The following is a 17,238-nucleotide window of genomic DNA, read 5'->3' as shown; positions in this document are numbered from 1 at the left end:
CATCTTTAAGGGGTTAAGGATTCCCCCTAGTTAACCAGATACATCAGCTGGACAACAAACCATTGTCAACACCCGTCTTTAACAAAATAGCCACCAAACAAACACTGAATGGGGACCTGGCCCTGTCTAGGTGCTGGAAAAGAACGACATGGCCCTGCTTTCAAGCAGCTCACAGAGTCTCCCAGTACAGAATTTGAGTCCACTGCAGCTCTAATAGGATCTAGCTTTCCCACTAGTGCCTCTGCTTTCTGCTGACTGAAGTTATAGAAACAACTGGCCCATGGTCTGGTCTAGACTTGACCAGTGGCAACCACTGAAAACACAGGGGAGCCTGACTTCCATCCAGTGAGGCCCAGCTGAGCTGGAAGAAGTTGCCTCTGAGAGCTGCACGCTAAACTGCAAAGCCAGCAAATTTCCATTTTTTTGCTTTCTAACTGAATCACCCTCAATTTCCACCCCTAAATGTTGTTAAGGAAGAAGATAAGAATCAGTGGCTCCACTAGCGTTTGTGGAGGAAGGACAGCACTGGTGTGGGGCTAACAGTTCAACTCCAATGCACTCTCTGTACAGAGCAGAGGATTTAAAGATTTAGTTATTCGTTTTTACACAGTTGAGAAGGGAGGGAAAAAGAGAGGGAGAGAAACATCAGTGAGTGGTTGCCTCTCGCACATCCCCTCACTGGGGACCTGGCTGCAACCCAGGCAAGTGCCCTGACTGGGAACTGAACCAGTGACCCTTTGATTCGCAGGCCAGCACTCCATCCACTGAGCCACACCAGCCAGGGCCAGAAAATTTAAGATTTGAATTATTAAATGCATGGACAAAATAGAGTCTGTCCTGATAGAAATGCTTTATATCTGGGTTCACGCAACTGAGGAACTAAAGTTTTAACTTTATTTCATCTTAAATTCACTTAAATGTCAAGAGCCACAGTGTGCAGGCAGCACAGCAGAACTGAGTGTAAAATCTGATAAGTATCAAAGGAAATACATTCAAGACCATGTAGGAAGTTGAAATTGTGGGAAGGTGTCATTGCACGTTCTTCAGTGAAGCCTTGACTCAGCCCCTGCCTTAAATGTCTCTCTCTCCTGGGAGGCCCCATACATCCTCTGGCTCATTTGGACAGACTGGTTTCTGTTCTGCCCAACACGGCCAGTCCGCTCTGACTTCTGTCTTCTCTCACCTTCTAAAGGCCTTATGGTTGATAGTATTTCTTAGTCATCTTAGCTCCCAAGGATATCCATCAGCCCACAGGACACTGTCTCATCCCTCCTGCACCCCCCTTCCCCCCATGGTAGAGAGTGGGGAGCATACAGAGGAGGTTTGGGAGACTTGTGTCACACTTGATACCAAGACAGACTCTTCCTTCCTTGGCAGACACAACTTGTGTGCAGGACTGCCCCGAGGGCTACTATACTGATGAGGACAGCCACCAGTGTGCCCCCTGCCACAGCTCTTGCAGGACATGCGAAGGGAGACACAGCATGCAGTGCCTCTCCTGCCGACCAGGCTGGTTCCAGGTGGGAAAGGAGTGCCTGCCCCAGTGCAGGGAAGGGTAAGTTGTTCAACACACTTTTCCCTCACTTGATCCCATAACCACTCCAGATCTCACTATTAGCAAACCCATTCTGCAGATGAGGCAGCTACTCTCAGAACACTTACAGAGCTGAATTGAAGTCTCACTGCCAGGAAGGGACAAGGATGAGAGTCCACCCAGGTCTAATAGTCTCTAAAGGATTGCTGCCAGTTCAGAGTAATGGAAAAAGTAAACAGGAGAGGCCAACTTGATGAGAGAACACAAAAGGTCAGATTGCCAAATCAGACTCATGGGCCAAACGTCACGAAAATTCAAAGGTTACAAGCAATCACAAGTGAAGCATTCTTCCTTTAGAGAAATCCAAGGCCATGAATATAGGTTCTTTATCTTCTGCATTCAGATTTGTTTGGATCACATGTAATATGTGAAGTCTAAGCAATGTATGTGTAGCACTGCTTTCACAAAAGAAATAATTTCAGTTAAATATCTCCATTTAACTCTCCACTAATTCTCTAACCTGCCATGCCCCCTTTAAACTCACAAATTAAGGTTTAGTTATCATAGGCAACCTGAACACACAGGTGTATCCTTCTAAAAGCATTTCACAAATATGAACTCTCTACTATTTTTCTGCCAGGAAAAACTATTAGCATATTTATCAGAAAGTCTGCTGACAAGCATATTTGGAAGATGATTTGACTGGGTCATCCTTTTTATACCCCTAGGCATCTCCAGTAAAAAGACAGATTGATTACAGGCCTTTTGCTAACTCTTCCTTCCCAATAAGTAACCTAGAGCACTGAGAGTTTCCAGACCCAAACTGAAAAGCTGTAACCTTAAACTTTCCACACATGCTTTTGCCCAAACTGGAGCATCTCTTTAGTTCTACAGCAATCACTGCTTGCATGACTCATTTTGGTACTGTAACTGCCTTGTATTTTGATTTACCTCACTCATTTGCTCATTCATTGAACACATGCTTAATGAGGAACTCCTTGTATGAGTAAAATGAGTAAGTCATCTTCCTCAAATCAAGTCATTCAATATTCTTATGTACAAGGAAGGGAGTATAATCCTGTGATCTTAATAGATTGCAGACAATGGAATTAAGAAGTCAATTTTTCCATTGTATGTGAATTTGCCCACTGGGAAGACAGGCATGGATTGCCATAAATCTTTTTAATGGAGAATAAATAGGGTGTTAATAAGGTATAAGTGGAGATATTTGACTGAAACTGTTCCTCTTGTAAAAGCAATGATCCACATGCATTGCATAAACTTCACATGTTAAATCTCTTTGCCTTGGAGAGGCTGGTTTATAATTGTCTGCACCCAGTCCCAACTCACACAATTATTTTAGTGTTTGACCTCAGAGCAGGATCTTAAAGGCCCCAGTTACTGTTTGTGCTTATGCACAAGATCAGGCTCAAGAAATTCACAGTCACCTTATGTAAAAGAGTCATCAAAGTAAGCAGTGGCACTGGACTCTTCTTTTAATCTGATCCGGTAAAATCTCCACGTCCTTTCTTTCAGCACTACCCTTTTTTCGGTTGACTATATTGGAGGTGACTCTGGTTAACAAAATTACACGGGTTTCACGTCCCCAATTCCACAACACACCATCAGTACAATACACAGCATGTTCCGCACCCCAAGTTAAGTCTTTGTCCATCATACCATTACCCTTTGATAACTTTTAAAACCTGCTTGGTATTGATAAGCTTTCTACCCATAGGGTCCTACTGATTCTTTTTGTCTTCATAACATTAGTAAGAATGTTTGTAGGCTGCTTTACAGTTTACATAGTATTTCCACTCACTATGTATCTTTACTTCATGATTTGATTCTACAGCTATCCTATTAGGAGGTTATCCTAGCTGGATATCCCAGCTATCCTAGCTGGAGGTTGAGATTATTCTCTCCACTTCACAGATGAGGAAAGCAAAGCTGAGAGAGGTCAAATGACTTAGTCAAAGTCACATAGCTACTTATACATGGTGAAGTTAAAACCAAAAATGAGATCTTCTGACTTCAACCCTGCATATTCCCTCCATTCTGTATGGCTTTTCACTCTTCCCTGTTGCTTTCTCTTTGAAATCTTATATGTTCTTTATCGACTCTTCAGTTCGTGGTTGGTGCTTTCTTTTGTCTCTCAAATACCTCAGAATTTCACTGAGTGATTGATTGTAATTGTTCTTCACCTAATGCAGAAGGGGGAACAAGGCTTCATTTGCCACAAGCCCCGCCACTGAGGTACAGGTGTACTCACTCAGATGACAGGTGGTTGGGTGGAGACAGGCTCAGCATTATATAGCCATGGAATAGTTTTCAACAAGTTAGTACAACCAAAATAATCCTTAAAAAAAAAAAAAAAGAGTACTGGACCCAATAGTTTTACACCAGAGAAACCGAGGGTTGAACCTTCGGGTTTCTAGGGTAACTTCGGGGTGCAGAGGTCCAGAGATGCCAAGACGGCTCAGATGGCCCTCTTGAATTCATCTTTGACAATGATTCCTGCTCTCTCTCCTATCTTATGTGAATTTTTAAATTTACCTTCAGATCATACACTGCTTTGTTACAGTAGCACCTAACAGATAAGTTCAAATCGTATGTCCCACTTCACTAGTAGTCTCACCTTAAGCAAACTGCCTAAATTCTCTGAGCCTCAGGTTTTACATATGTCAAATACAAATGTCGTAAGGTTTGCTGTGAGGATTAATCATACAATTCATAATTATCACTAATATATATTAATTACTCATAATGTTGGGCACAGTTCTAACAAGTTTCTCAGTAATAACTTGTTTAACTTTAGGTCCTTACTGTACATTACCCCGTGTTACAGATCTGAGACCCAGAAAGGATGCGCAACTTGTCCGAGCTCACACAGCTCATTAGTCATATGGCTGGGCTTCGACCCCATGGAACCTAGTTTCAAAGGGCAAGCTCCTAACTGCCACACTGTAGTGTTTCATTTTCAGGTTCAATAAAATGAAAAATATTAAGTTAATGAAGTTCCTAGTGTACTATGAGGTATATAGTAGAAACCTAATGAACAGCGATTACTGTTATAGTTAGCCTACAAAAATCTTTTCAATAGAAGTTACATCTGTTATTACAAAAACATCAACATCACTTATGTCACCTGCTATTTCCAGATGATCTTTAAATTGAGAAATTAAAAGAACCACTCAGAAATACATTTATTACCAACTAATAATGGTTGTGAGTAAAGAATCTTAATTCTTTCAGCTTATAAATAAATGAAACCATGTGACTAACCATGATTTTTCCGCCACACACGACTTAGGAGCAAAGCTCAGAATTCAGTCTTTGCTTCCCTCCTTGGTTGCAGATATTACGCAGAAAACTCCACTGGACGGTGTGAGAGGTGCAACAAGAGCTGCAAGGCCTGCCGGGGCCCACGGCCCACTGACTGCCTGGCTTGCGACACATTTTTCTTTCTGCTCCGCTCCAAGGGAGAGTGTCATCGCACCTGCCCAGAGCATTACTATGCCGATCAAAGGACAAGGACCTGTAAGAGATGCCATCCGACCTGCCATGAATGCGAAGGTGAGGGTGCACCTATCATTTTGCATGTGTGAATGGAAAGGTACAAAGTTTTCCTTCCTGCTTCGCCCCCTCTTTCTTTCCACCACCCTTAGTGGTTCCTCTTGCTCGCCAACTTCATAACCAATCCTCTCCCACATCAGCACCCTCCGTGTTCTCTGTGCGTCTGCAGCTGCCCTCTGACCTGGGCTGCACTGCTGCCACACTGCTGCCTCTTCAGAGTCTCCCATCCTTCAAGACCCAGGCACAGGTACTGTCTCCTCCAGGAGACAAACAGACTAGGTTTTACACCTGGTCTGTCTTCCTTCTCCACCTGCTGAGCATGAACTCTGCTGCCTAGCAAAATTTAATATATTCTCATTATTTCAACAGTTCCTTAAGGTATCTGCCTCAAACTCTCCCAAGCTCCATTCCTGGTTTCCAGATACCTATTTATCTGCCCCTTCAAGTCAACATGTCCCAGAGCAAACACAATCTAGGTTTCCTCTGATATTCACTCTTTCTGATAATGCGTCCACTCTCTAACCAACTGCCCAGGTTTAAAACCTTGGAAGTTATCTACCCCTTCCCTCCTGTCCAATCTACCTACCCTTCAACAGTGGTGAACTTCAAGGTCTATTAGCTGTCTCTCCTAAACATTCTTTCTCCTAAGCATTTCTCTATTCAGCTATCCTTCTGCATTCTCACTATCCTCATTCTCCGTTCTCATGATCTCTAGCTGACTTTCTGAAACAGCCAGCATGACACCCCAGCTCTGGTCTTGAGCCAGGTCATCATCCTGTACCATAGTGCCAGAGTGATCTTTCTGAAATCCCTATCTTCTCTTTTTTTTTTTTTGCCATAGCTTGACATAAAAATGTCATCATGATAACTTCTCAACATTCAGGAAAGAAATGCCTCTGTAGATAAAAAAGGGGCCACACCCTAAACCTGACAAGTTCAGGGGAGGCCTGCATAGAGGGCTCTACAAATTCAGAGAGTGAAAGTGACCACATAGGACGGTCTGGACATAAGAATTTCTAACTAAAAAAGAATCCTAACTGGTAGTCATGTCCTAGCCCTGCATTCTTTGACAAAGGTGAGTCTCTACTTTAAGTGAGCCTGTCTATTGTCTTTTTGCATCTAAGATAACATAACTTTGAAAGAGGGTTTTCACAGAGCATGGGACCACAGAAATCACTCATTGTTATCTTATTCCACAAATATCACCTCATGTGCTGTAAATGTGAATTATTAACTATCCTATACCCACCAATGCAAATGAAGTATGTGTTTCTCTATTTTTTTCTTTTTATCCAATCCCAGAGATTTCCCCACTTTGTTTTGTCCTACCCCCTTAACTATCACCAGTGGATTCCATGTAACTGTCCTTACATCTCCCCCTTTGATTCTAATGTATAAAAGAAGCTACAAAACAGCCATTCACCAGAGCATTTCTCAGTCCGTTGAGATTTTGCTGCCTGCCAATTGTCAGTTTGTCTCAAATAAACTCATAAAAAGTCTCTACAGTTTGGGAGGTTTCTTAGGTCCCTGCCTCCCACAATATTTCAATTGTTAAAAATTTCGAGGTTAATACTGATGGCTGGTAGGGTACATTCCTGTTACCCTTTTCAAAACTATGTTGGCTATTTCTAGCTCTTTTTCTATATACATTTTGTCATCAACATTTTCTCTAGAAAACCTACCCTAACAACCTTCACTCCGTGTTCCTTCAGTATTCTGTGTTCATTCATCTGTTTACTAATTCAACAAACATTTACCCTTGATGAAGGCCCAGACAATGTCCATACAACTATGAACATGGCAGTCAAGGTCCCTGAAGCCCAGAAAGCATATTTTGTAATGCTTTACTTATTCTTTGTCCCTCGATGTAGACTGAAGTCATCAAAGGTACAAATTATTGTCTTACCTTTGTAGCTCTAGAACGGAGCACTCTCGCAGGAAGAGGTGGCAGGTTGCATCAGGGGCGCCTCGGCAGATGGTGGCAGCACCAGGCAAGGAGGTCATTCGTACCTGCTGGGATCCTGAGGGGACGGCCACAGGCTTCAGCCGGTGCGGCAATGGCCTGGGATTCAGGCAGAGGCCCACACTGGCCCAGTGCCCCAGCTGTGGCTGCGGCAACCTTAGTCCATGATTCATCTCAGACCATGGAGTTGTGCAATCTGTATGGCTTCCACCTTGAGCCCAACACAAAGATGACCATCCGTGTGGCCCTTCCGCAGCTGAAGAAGCAGGGAAGTCCATGTCTAACTGGGAGACTATGGAAAGGCTGATGAGCAAGGAGTTCTCCACCCTCCAGATTTCCAACAGCACTGTGACCTTCATCTGCTTCAAGGGTGGGATGGAGAACAAGAGTCTGGTCAAGTCGTCTGCCTTGACGGCAAACCCATCCTCAAGGTGCGCACCACCAAGGTCAAAATCGATGTGTGGACTTCTGCCAAGATGGAGGCATAGGTGGAGATGCCGTGCTTTCTCACGCAACCAAGTTTAGAGACAATAAAATTTTAGCAACAGAAAACACAGCCAGAACACAGAAAATTGAACTTTTCGGAAGTCTGATAACAACAAATTCTTCAGCCTGACCAGTAAGAGGGGCGAAGCCAGCAGCTGGTGGAGCGGGATTGCACAGGAGAACTCGGTCAGACAGACTCAGGCGCACGGATCCCAGGCGTGGAGTTGCAACGGGCAAACCCAGTGAGTGACCCAGAGAGCGACCGGTGGACCCAGAGAGGGCACAGGGCAGCGGGTTGACTATGGTTGTGTGTAGATAGACCGGTGGGGAAGTGGGCAGTGACATGGGGCTGAGCAGGCTACAGCGGCAAGAGGTTGCAGAGGGGGCCGCCATTTCCCTGCTCTGACCCCGCCCCCACATACAGCGTCATAACCCAGCGACCAGGGCAGCCCCGCCCTGGTGAACACCAAAGGTTCCGCTCCTCATACTTAATGAGCGCAAACAGACCAAAAATGGCCCAAGAAGATCTCAAAGCCCCAGAGCCCATAAATCTAAGTGCTGAAGAAATAGCAAAACTCAGATGCACAGTTCAAAGCATGGGTGATCAGGATGCTCACAGCACTGGTTGATTTTAGTCACAAATTAGAGGAACATATGAAGGCTAAACTAATTGAAATGAAGGGAAATGCACAGGAAAACAATAGTGATGAAAAGGAAACTGGGACTCAAATCGAAGGAGTGAACCAGAAGGAAGAAAAAAGGGCCAAACAGGAAAATATGAAGAAACAAGAATTCAAAAAAATGAGGAGAGACTTATGAGGAACCTCCAGGGCATCTGTAAATGCTCCAACATCCGAATTATAGGGGTACTAGAAGGGGAAGAGGAACAACCATGAGTGGAAACCTTATTTGAACAAATAATAAAGGAGAATTTCCCCAGTCTGGTAAAGGAAATAGACTTTCAGGAAATCCAGGAAGCTCAGAGAGTCCCAAAGAAGTTGGACCCAAGAAGAAACACACCAAGGCACATCATCATTACATTAGCCAAGATTAAAATGAAGGAGAGAATCCTAGAAGCAGCAAGAAATAAGGGGACAGTCACCTACAAAGGAGTTCCCATCAGACTGTCAGCAGATTTCTCAAAAGATACCTTACAGGCAAGAAGGGGCTGGAAAGAGGTATTCCAAGTCATGAAATCCAATGACCTACAACCAAGATTGCTCTATCCAGCAAAACTTTCATTTAGAATGGAAGGGCAGATAAAGTGCTTCTCAGGTAAGGTCAAATTCAAGGAGTTCATCATCACCAAGCCCTTATTATATGAAATGTTAAAGGGACTTATCTAAGAAAAAGAAGATAAAAAAGATGAACAGTGAAAGGACAGCAAACTCACAGTTATTAAGAACCACACCTAAAACAAAAGCAAACTAAAAGGACAGCTAGATCAGGAGTGGAAACATAGAAATGAAGATCACATGGAGGGTTAGCAACAGGGGAGTGGGAGGAGGAGAAGGGGGGAGAAGGTATAGAAAATAAGTAGCATAGATGGTAGGTAGAAAATAGATGGGGGGGCAAGAATAGTATGGGAAATATAGAATCTAAAGAACTTGAGACACATGGTCATAAACTAAAGGGGAGGAATGGTGGGGGCGGGGGGTAGAGGGGAATGAAAGGGGGGTAGAACAATTGTAATGACATAATCGATAAAATAAAATAAAAAATTGGTGTGCACCAACCACAACTGAGGCTCCTCCTTCCACGATGCCGCAGGGAGAGGGGCCCTCAGGATTTCCCTGGACAGACTGCCCTCAAAACGGTTCCTCCAGTAGGAATGAGGCTCAGAGAAGCACAGTGAGAAGGCTCCAGTAAAGGTGTTTGTGACACATGGGGAAGCATGGAACAGGGACATTCTGGGGTTGGACCCCCACCGGAAGAGGTCAGGACAGAAACGAGGTTTCGTGGGACCCTGGGCCTTCCAGGGATGCGTCCTGGATGCAGGCTTCGTGCAGGCCCGGAGCACCTGCGCAGGGGGAAGTGCCGTACTGGGCACAGCGTGACCTGCCCGCACGCAACCTTGAGGCTTCTTTTGATTCCACCAAACCCGAGCCTGGTGCCTCAGCCAGGAAGCAGCGACCTGGGAGGCAGAAACTTCAGCAGCTGGAACAGCAAAGAGGAGAATGGTAAACACCGAGGTAAACAGGCAGAGGAGACAGAACTAGAAGAATTAAAGAAAGAAAAAGAGACGAGGAGTTTCACAACAGGTAATAAAAACAGGGGGACCGTAAACTCCATCATTGCAATGAGAAAGGGCCCTGGGAGCTACAGAGGATCAGGAAAAGCTACAAGCAAAGATCAGACTGGAAGAGGAAAAGATCCTGCTGGCTCACAGAACCCTGCAGTCCCTCGGGCTGCCTGGGAGCGGTGGAACATTTGGTCTGGATCTTCTGCCCTGAGCCGCCTTGGCCTGCGCTGTGCCCCTGCGTTTCTCTGAAAAATGCAGCCAAGCACAACCTCTACTTTTCTATGCTGGTTGCAACCATAATCTAAAGACATGTCTTCATACTGAGAAGGGGGAAGAAAACTGGAGAGAGTGACCTTCAGTGATATAAACATTAAATTAGTCTTACCTAGTCCTGGCTGGTGTGGCTCAGTGGATTCAGTGCCAACCTAGAAGCCAAAGAGTCACCCCTTTGGTTCCTGGTGGTGGGTGCACGTGCCTAGGTTGCAGGCCAGGTCCCCAGCTGGGGTGGTGGGAAAGGCAACCGGTCTGTGTGCCTCTCACACATGGATGTATCTCTTTCTCCCTTTCTCCCTCCTTTCCCTTCTCTCTAAAAATAAATAAAATCTTTAAAAAAATTATTCTTAGCTAGAAAATGCCTAGACTTGGGGACAATCTATACTACCCTGGAAATGAGCACGTGCTATTCAAACCAGTCCTAGCATTTCTTTTATGTATCTCAAGGCATGGTGTTTCAACAGTATCCAATAGAAATATAATGCAAGCCGTATGTATAGTTTTTTAAATGTTTAGTAGTCACATTAAAAAAAAACAGGTAAAATGGATTCATATATTTTCTTAACATCAGAATAGTATCATTTGAACATGTAAACAACATAAAATTGAGATATTTTACATGCCTTTTTGTAAGTATTTGAAATCTGATGTTTAGTTTACATTTATAACACAACTCAAGTTGGGCTAGCCACGTTTCAAGTGCTCAATAGCCACAGGTGACTGTTGGCTAATGTATTGGATACCACATCTCTAATTTAGAACAGTGGTTCCAAGTAACGTTTTCAGATGAAATCTTGGCCTGAATCCTCTTATGCAAATTGACCAAGGAATAGTTGCTCTGGTTGGAGCGCCAGAGGTATCTCAGAGTCCCGTCTCACACCCAGCATTTGCCTCTCCCCACCACTGCCAGACAACTACAAGAAAACTCTACAAACAGTGGTTCACACTCTTCACTCACTTGCAATTAACTCCAACTTTTGAAATAATTCCCCTTCCAAACTGCATGAAGTAATTATGAATTTGTGGGGTTTTTTTTTTTCATTCCAGAGTCATATATAGTTGCTGCTCAAGACTTTGAATCAGAATAAGATAACAAATGAGAGATTACAGTGAACTGGGGCTGCAGTGGGTGGTAGGAAGTTGACATTGTCATTGGCCACCTCATGGTAAATACTGGCTTTCCGTTAGGCTTTTGAAAAGTTGAAGGTCTCCTTGGTACCACCATTGCTGAACGTGTGGGGCTTTTTTCCTAACTAGAATTGCCGGATAAAATACTGTATTTTCATCTGATAAATCTGAAAACCGTAATCCCAACCCCTAGTACAGAGCAGTAGGCTAGTGGGGAGAAGAGGAGGAAAACTGGTTCCTAATCAAGATCAGTCAACCGTCATTAAGGTCATTCAATCAAAACAGAATACCAGCTTTCTAAGACTTTTGTGGGGATTACAGTAATTATTAGTGATGTTGTACATATGGTGTTTTTAAAAAGTATAAATTTCTGTAATTGGGTTTGAGATTTTCCTGGGTAGATTAAGGATGATGGTTTTCTAGTCCCAAAAGTTCATCAGTACAACCAGACTATACTATTCAGTACTAAAGAGATACAAACTATCAAACCATAAAAGCGTATGGAGAAAACTGGAATGCCTCCTACTAAGTGAAAGAAGCCAATCTGAAAAGGCTACATATGATTCCAACTACATGACATTCTGGAAAAGGCAAAACTATGGGGACAGTAAAAGGATCGGTGGTTGCCAGGGACAGGGGATGAAGAGGATGAATAGGCTGAGCACAGAAGATTTTTAAGGCCGTGAAAACACTGCCTGATACTGTAACGATGGACACATGTCACTATACATCTGTCCAAAGTCATAGAATGTACAGCACCAAGAGTGAACCCTAATGTAAACTATGGACTTTGAGTGTACAAAATTTGGGGACATGTTTTCTCCTGAGCTATGTGCTGATTTAAAAAAGTATGAATTCCTTTCTTCTTAAACCATTATCAGGAAAGAGAAAAATTTTGCAACCTATATAAGTATCTTGTCAACTAGATTATATTTTATTCACATTTGAATTTCTAATAATATTAGGGTATAAAAAAGTGTAAAAACATTCAGCTGCAGAGAAGGGGGACCAGGGGACAGCACACCAAGGCTTCATATGTATGTATGTGTGTATGTATGTACATATGTATGTTTGTATACAACTGGTTCTTCCATAATTAGCTCATTTCTTGCCTTTACACATTTAACTTTTTATCTATCTTCCTTACAAAATTATTTGAAATAAAAATCCAGGTTGAGAAGCCAAACCCTCCCAAATCTCCTCTCTGTGTGAATAATGCCATGAACGGCCCCCAGGAGGTTGCTCAATCAATTCATTGGTGAATTCATCCTATGGGGTCAGTCCAAGAAAGAGCAGATGGTGAGCTGCTCTGAATTTTAAGGAAATACCAGAGCTGTCTTTATGGGCCCCAAAGGCTCCTGCAGATCCTTAGAAGCAATGATAAATGTAGGATGTTAAGCTTGAAAACAATAGAAAACATTCTGGAGACTTACAAACTGCCTTTTGCAAAAGACTCTGGGTGCCCTAAGTATGGAGGTTTTGCAATAAATCAATGGAGGAGATGTAAATGGAGTTACTGATTTGTTACCCAAGGTGCCAGGTAGTACCCTCCGGGATTGCCCAGGATCTAGGCCTCAGCCAAAATGCTGCTGGTCTTCAGAAAAATATAACCAACCTTAAGGCACACATTTTGCAACCTAACATTTTTTCCTGTTTTAATTTTTAATTTGTCCTACCCTCAATTTCTCCTCATAAAGAAAACAAAAATCAAAACAAACTCCACACTTCTATATTTTAAAATTGGAGTAAGACATGTAAGCTATATTTTAGAAAAATGTAGGGTAGAAAGGAAGGAAGAAGGGGAAGATTAATTCTTTCATCAGAGACTATAATTATGTTCCAGACATGTAGGAAATTCTGTATGAAGCTAAGCTAAAAGTAAAATAAAAATAGAATGGCTTTGAATTTATATCACTACAGGCAGCCCCGAGCAAAGAAGCAGCTGAGTAATAAAGGTTTATTCTCTAAGATGTTGTTTATAGCTGAAAACTCATTTTCCATGGAAACATTATAAATGATTGAGCTTGCAGATCAGACATGAAATGTTTAACTCCATAGTGAATTTGCAGGACAGGATTCACAGTTCTCGCTCAAGTTTAACTAAGCACTGTTTACAATAATATGCTTCTGATTGGAAGACCTATGCAAGTTCCAAGTCACAGTACCAGGCACATTCCACGTCCTGTGTGTCTCTATGCTTGTTTTAAAGTTCTCAGCAAACATGTCAGGGCCTTCCTAAGAGAATGAACTGGAACTCAGGAGTCCTGTCTCTGAATGCTTTCCAAAAGTTATCCTTTGATAGCTGCATGGCAAGAAATGCTTGGGTCAGCCATTCTCTGGATTTCTGAATGAGGAGAAGGGAATTACCTCCACAGGAAAGAGAGCCTATAGCTCCAGCCCTCTTCTACTTGGTGGTTCCTGTGCTAAAGCAGATAGTAGGACAGAAAGAGCACTGGAGTGTGAGTCAACAGACCTGAATTGGGATCATGCCTCAACCATTAACCTATGTAACGTTGAATGAGTGATTTCACATACCTAAGCCTTAGTTTTATTTTTAAGAAATAAACAAATAGGATTTCAAATTTCTGAGAAGAGAGCTTATTGTTTTCAAGAGAATTTCAAAGGAAACTATCACTACCACTCCCATAATTAAGAACCATTGGACAAAGTGATCTGTTAAATTCTTTTAGCCCTAGCCCTGACTGGTGTGGCTTCTCTCCCGTATTAATGTTTCTCTCCCTCTCTCTCACCTTCCATTACCCCCTCTCTAAAAATAAACAAATAAAACCTTTTCTAAAATATAGTTTTCAAATTCTCTTAGCCCTAGCATTTTAAGTTTCAGGTCTGGTGTTGTTCCTCAATTAGGAGCTGCCTAATCATGAGTTACTGAGTTTTAGGACCCCCCAAATCAGCTGGTATTCATCCTTGTCCTCTATACAGGCTGAAAATAAGCAGAATGACAATTGAAGGTTTTATAAATGCTCTGCATGATTTCTCGTTCCCTGAAAATCCCCTTGCTTTAATAAAAGATCTGTCGTCTCCAAATCCTCAATTCCCAAATGGAAAGTTTACATCGATTGAACTGAGTGAATAATTTCTAGGTGTTCACTTGGTGTCTTGTAGACTTTTTTCATATCCTCGATCAATTCACCCTTCTACTTCAATTCACTTGACATATTCCTTATTCCCAAGTGTTCTGGAACCAAGACAAAGGCAGAAATGTAAGGTCAGTCACGTGACTTAGAATCTTTTTTTTTTCCCTTTCTTTCAGGAGAAGAACCATTGGAGTGCTCATCCTGTGTGTGGAGTTACCACCTAGTGGGAGGGATCTGCGTCTCGGACTGTCTTGTGGGGCAACACAGAGTGGGAGAGGTACTGGGTGCTGCGCGTGCTGTGCCTCTGTCCTTCCACGGGGGCAGTGAGCTACTTCCCACATGTCACTCTAGGCAAAGCAAAAAAAAGGCCTAAAATACCCTCTGTAGTGCAGCTGTGATATTTTAAAATCTACTGTTGCATCAGAGGTTAAAGGTGCTATTTACCTGTGGTTTTAATTTAATCAAAGGAACCAAGAAGATGTGAAATCAACAATGGGGAAATTAAGTAATGAGGGCCTCGGAATTAACTCTACATTCATTCCTCGTGACCATAGACGTTTCAGGTCTACATAGGAATATTATGTCAGAAATTAGAGATATTTTCTTTCTTACCCATTGTGAAATATCTGAATAATGTTAGAACTACATAGTTGATGTTATTTTTTATCTCCTCTACCTCTCCACAGTGTATTAAGATATATTTTTATTTGCTTGCCCAGAAACCATGGATTTCTGAAGCCACTAACTTCTTGATTGTGTTTCCAAGCTCTAGAAATTTAGTAAATGTCTCATGGTGAAATGAACACGACCCAACATGTTCACGTATGAGCTCTCCTTACATTCTGACATTAGTCCCCATTACACTTTGGTGAAACTGAGGCTCAGAGACATTAAATAGTTGGTAAATACCACAGGAGTAGTAAGTGTTAAAACAAAGTTGGGACTGCACCCAGGAATTCCGACTCCTAATCCAGGATTTGATGAGATATTAATAGCTGAGAAAATACTTTGTCAGCGCCCAAAACAGGCCAAGGTGCTCAAGAAAGACAATGTCCTTTCCTTCGTTTTCTGTTGTACCATCTTTCCAAAGTGAGGCAGTGAAATGAGAGCTGTCTTTCCTCATCTACGTTTCCAGCACCAGTGAAGGAGCAACTTGGCAGGAGGGAGGCCACTTTCTCCTCATCTCTCAATCCTCTTCCTGCTGAGATTGAACTGCTTTAGTTAAACAATCACAGCTTAGATTATTCTAGGACAGAGGCCACGCAGGTAATGTGTCAAAGGTGCTTGGTCAAAGAAACCCCCAGTGCAAGACTGATGAACGGTGGGATGTGATGTGTCACCTAGGTGGTGGTGACATCAGAGCAAGTGGCAGGCGTGTCCAACCCACAGCCCAGGATGGCTACGAATGCAGCCCAACACAAACTTGTAAATTTACTTAAAACCTTTTTCTGTTCATCAGTTTTTATTAGTGTTTGTGTATTGAATGTGTGGCCCAGAGACACCAAAAGGTTGGACACCTCTGGTTATATCAAGTAGGAGAGCATCAGATACAAGAGTGGCATTGCCTTGTGGGAATGATGAATTTACCTGTGGAACACCCCAACTTTGAACTGTGGGCAATGAATGAAAATAATTTTAATCTGTGAAGGTCAATATAAAGTGGGCCAGACAAAACTTGTCCTTGACCAGGAACAGCATGAGCTATCAATTTGTAACCTGAGCTGTTCTTGAGGCCTGTTCTACCACTATGTTACCCGTGGGTCTCAGAGGGAAAGGCCCAGCAATGGATCCATCCAAGTGCTGAGAGTTAGTTCTGTCCTTCATCCAGAACTGACCACCTTTCTCTCGTCCCCCATGCGCCTCCCTTCCTCACAGAGATAAGCTACAACTCCCATGTGGGATCTCCAGGGTCTTGAAAGTCCCTCCTCCCTCAAAAAGAATTTCCTGATTGTTCTTCACAGGGGGAGAAATTTAACTGTGAGAAATGCCACGAGAGCTGCGTAGAATGCAAAGGACCTGGTGCCAAGAACTGTACTGTGTGCCCTGCCAACCTGCTGCTGCTCATGGACGACAGTCGCTGCCTGCACTGTTGTGGCACCAATGATCCCAGCAATGCCCAAGAGTGCTGTGACTGCCAGGATACCACAGGTGAGGGAGGAGGACGAGCAGCCTGCAGAGGTAGGACGTGTCCTCAGGATGCTGTTGGAAGCTGGAGGGAGAAAAGAATAGAAAGTTCTAGAGAATCAGTATAACTACCCTTTTATAGAATGCCTGCTATGTGCCTGCCCACTGTACTTAAAACTTGCTGTTCATCATCTCATATAAGAAGATATTAATCCCATTTTACAGATGAGGAGACTGAGGCTCAAAAGGTTTGATGAACATGCCCATCCACACCAATGTTAAGAGGCTCATCTGGAATTAGAACGTGGGTCCGTAGGTCTGCACAGCCTGCATTTTTTCCACTACTGTGCTACCTTCAACATTAAAGCTCAAGTAGGCCTAGAGTTTTATCTGTACAAATGTCTTTTATTTGAATCTTTTCTTTTTATTTTTCACTTCTGAGAAAAGAGGAAAAGAATCAACTATTAAGGAAGCTGATGCCAATATTATCTTGAAGAATCATGCTACAAAAATCAACCTGAATCTAGCCTTCCCATTACAGACTTAAAGCATGTTAGAAATGAGATTTCAGTGAAGGTTAAGAAGAAACAAACATTTTTAACCAATTCCCAGCCCCCTAAATGTCTTCCACCCCTAACTTTATCCATATGGGTATTTGGTCCTCATTGACCACAAACTTACAATGATTTCCAAATGGAATCATTTTTTCTTAAAAAATCATTTTTTTGTTTTTTATCATATTTTATTGATTGTGCTATTATAGTTGTCCCAATTTTCCCCCTTTGCCCTCACCCCACCCAGCACCCCCCACTCCCTC

General features: G+C 42.8%; 1 protein-coding gene across 3 annotated transcripts in view; it reads left to right on the top strand.

The window, feature by feature from the left end:
- PCSK5 (proprotein convertase subtilisin/kexin type 5) overlaps nt 1-17,238 on the top strand; it is a 419,085-nt gene that overhangs the window by 397,405 nt on the left and 4,442 nt on the right. For all 3 annotated transcript variants that reach the window (XM_053656428.1, XM_053656427.1, XM_053656429.1), the window contains 4 exons: nt 1,378-1,555; nt 4,893-5,110; nt 14,474-14,574; nt 16,259-16,445. In XM_053656428.1, coding sequence (XP_053512403.1) covers nt 1,378-1,555; nt 4,893-5,110; nt 14,474-14,574; nt 16,259-16,445 — 684 coding nt within the window. The remainder of the gene's footprint in view (nt 1-1,377; nt 1,556-4,892; nt 5,111-14,473; nt 14,575-16,258; nt 16,446-17,238) is intronic.

This window comes from Artibeus jamaicensis, unplaced genomic scaffold, assembly GCF_021234435.1.
Source record: "Artibeus jamaicensis isolate MK-2021 breed Jamaican fruit bat unplaced genomic scaffold, CSHL_Jam_final scaffold_1964, whole genome shotgun sequence".
NCBI classification, from domain to species: domain Eukaryota; kingdom Metazoa; phylum Chordata; class Mammalia; order Chiroptera; family Phyllostomidae; genus Artibeus; species Artibeus jamaicensis.
Note: the sequence above shows the minus strand (reverse complement) of the source record. Positions and strands in the feature narration are given on the sequence as shown.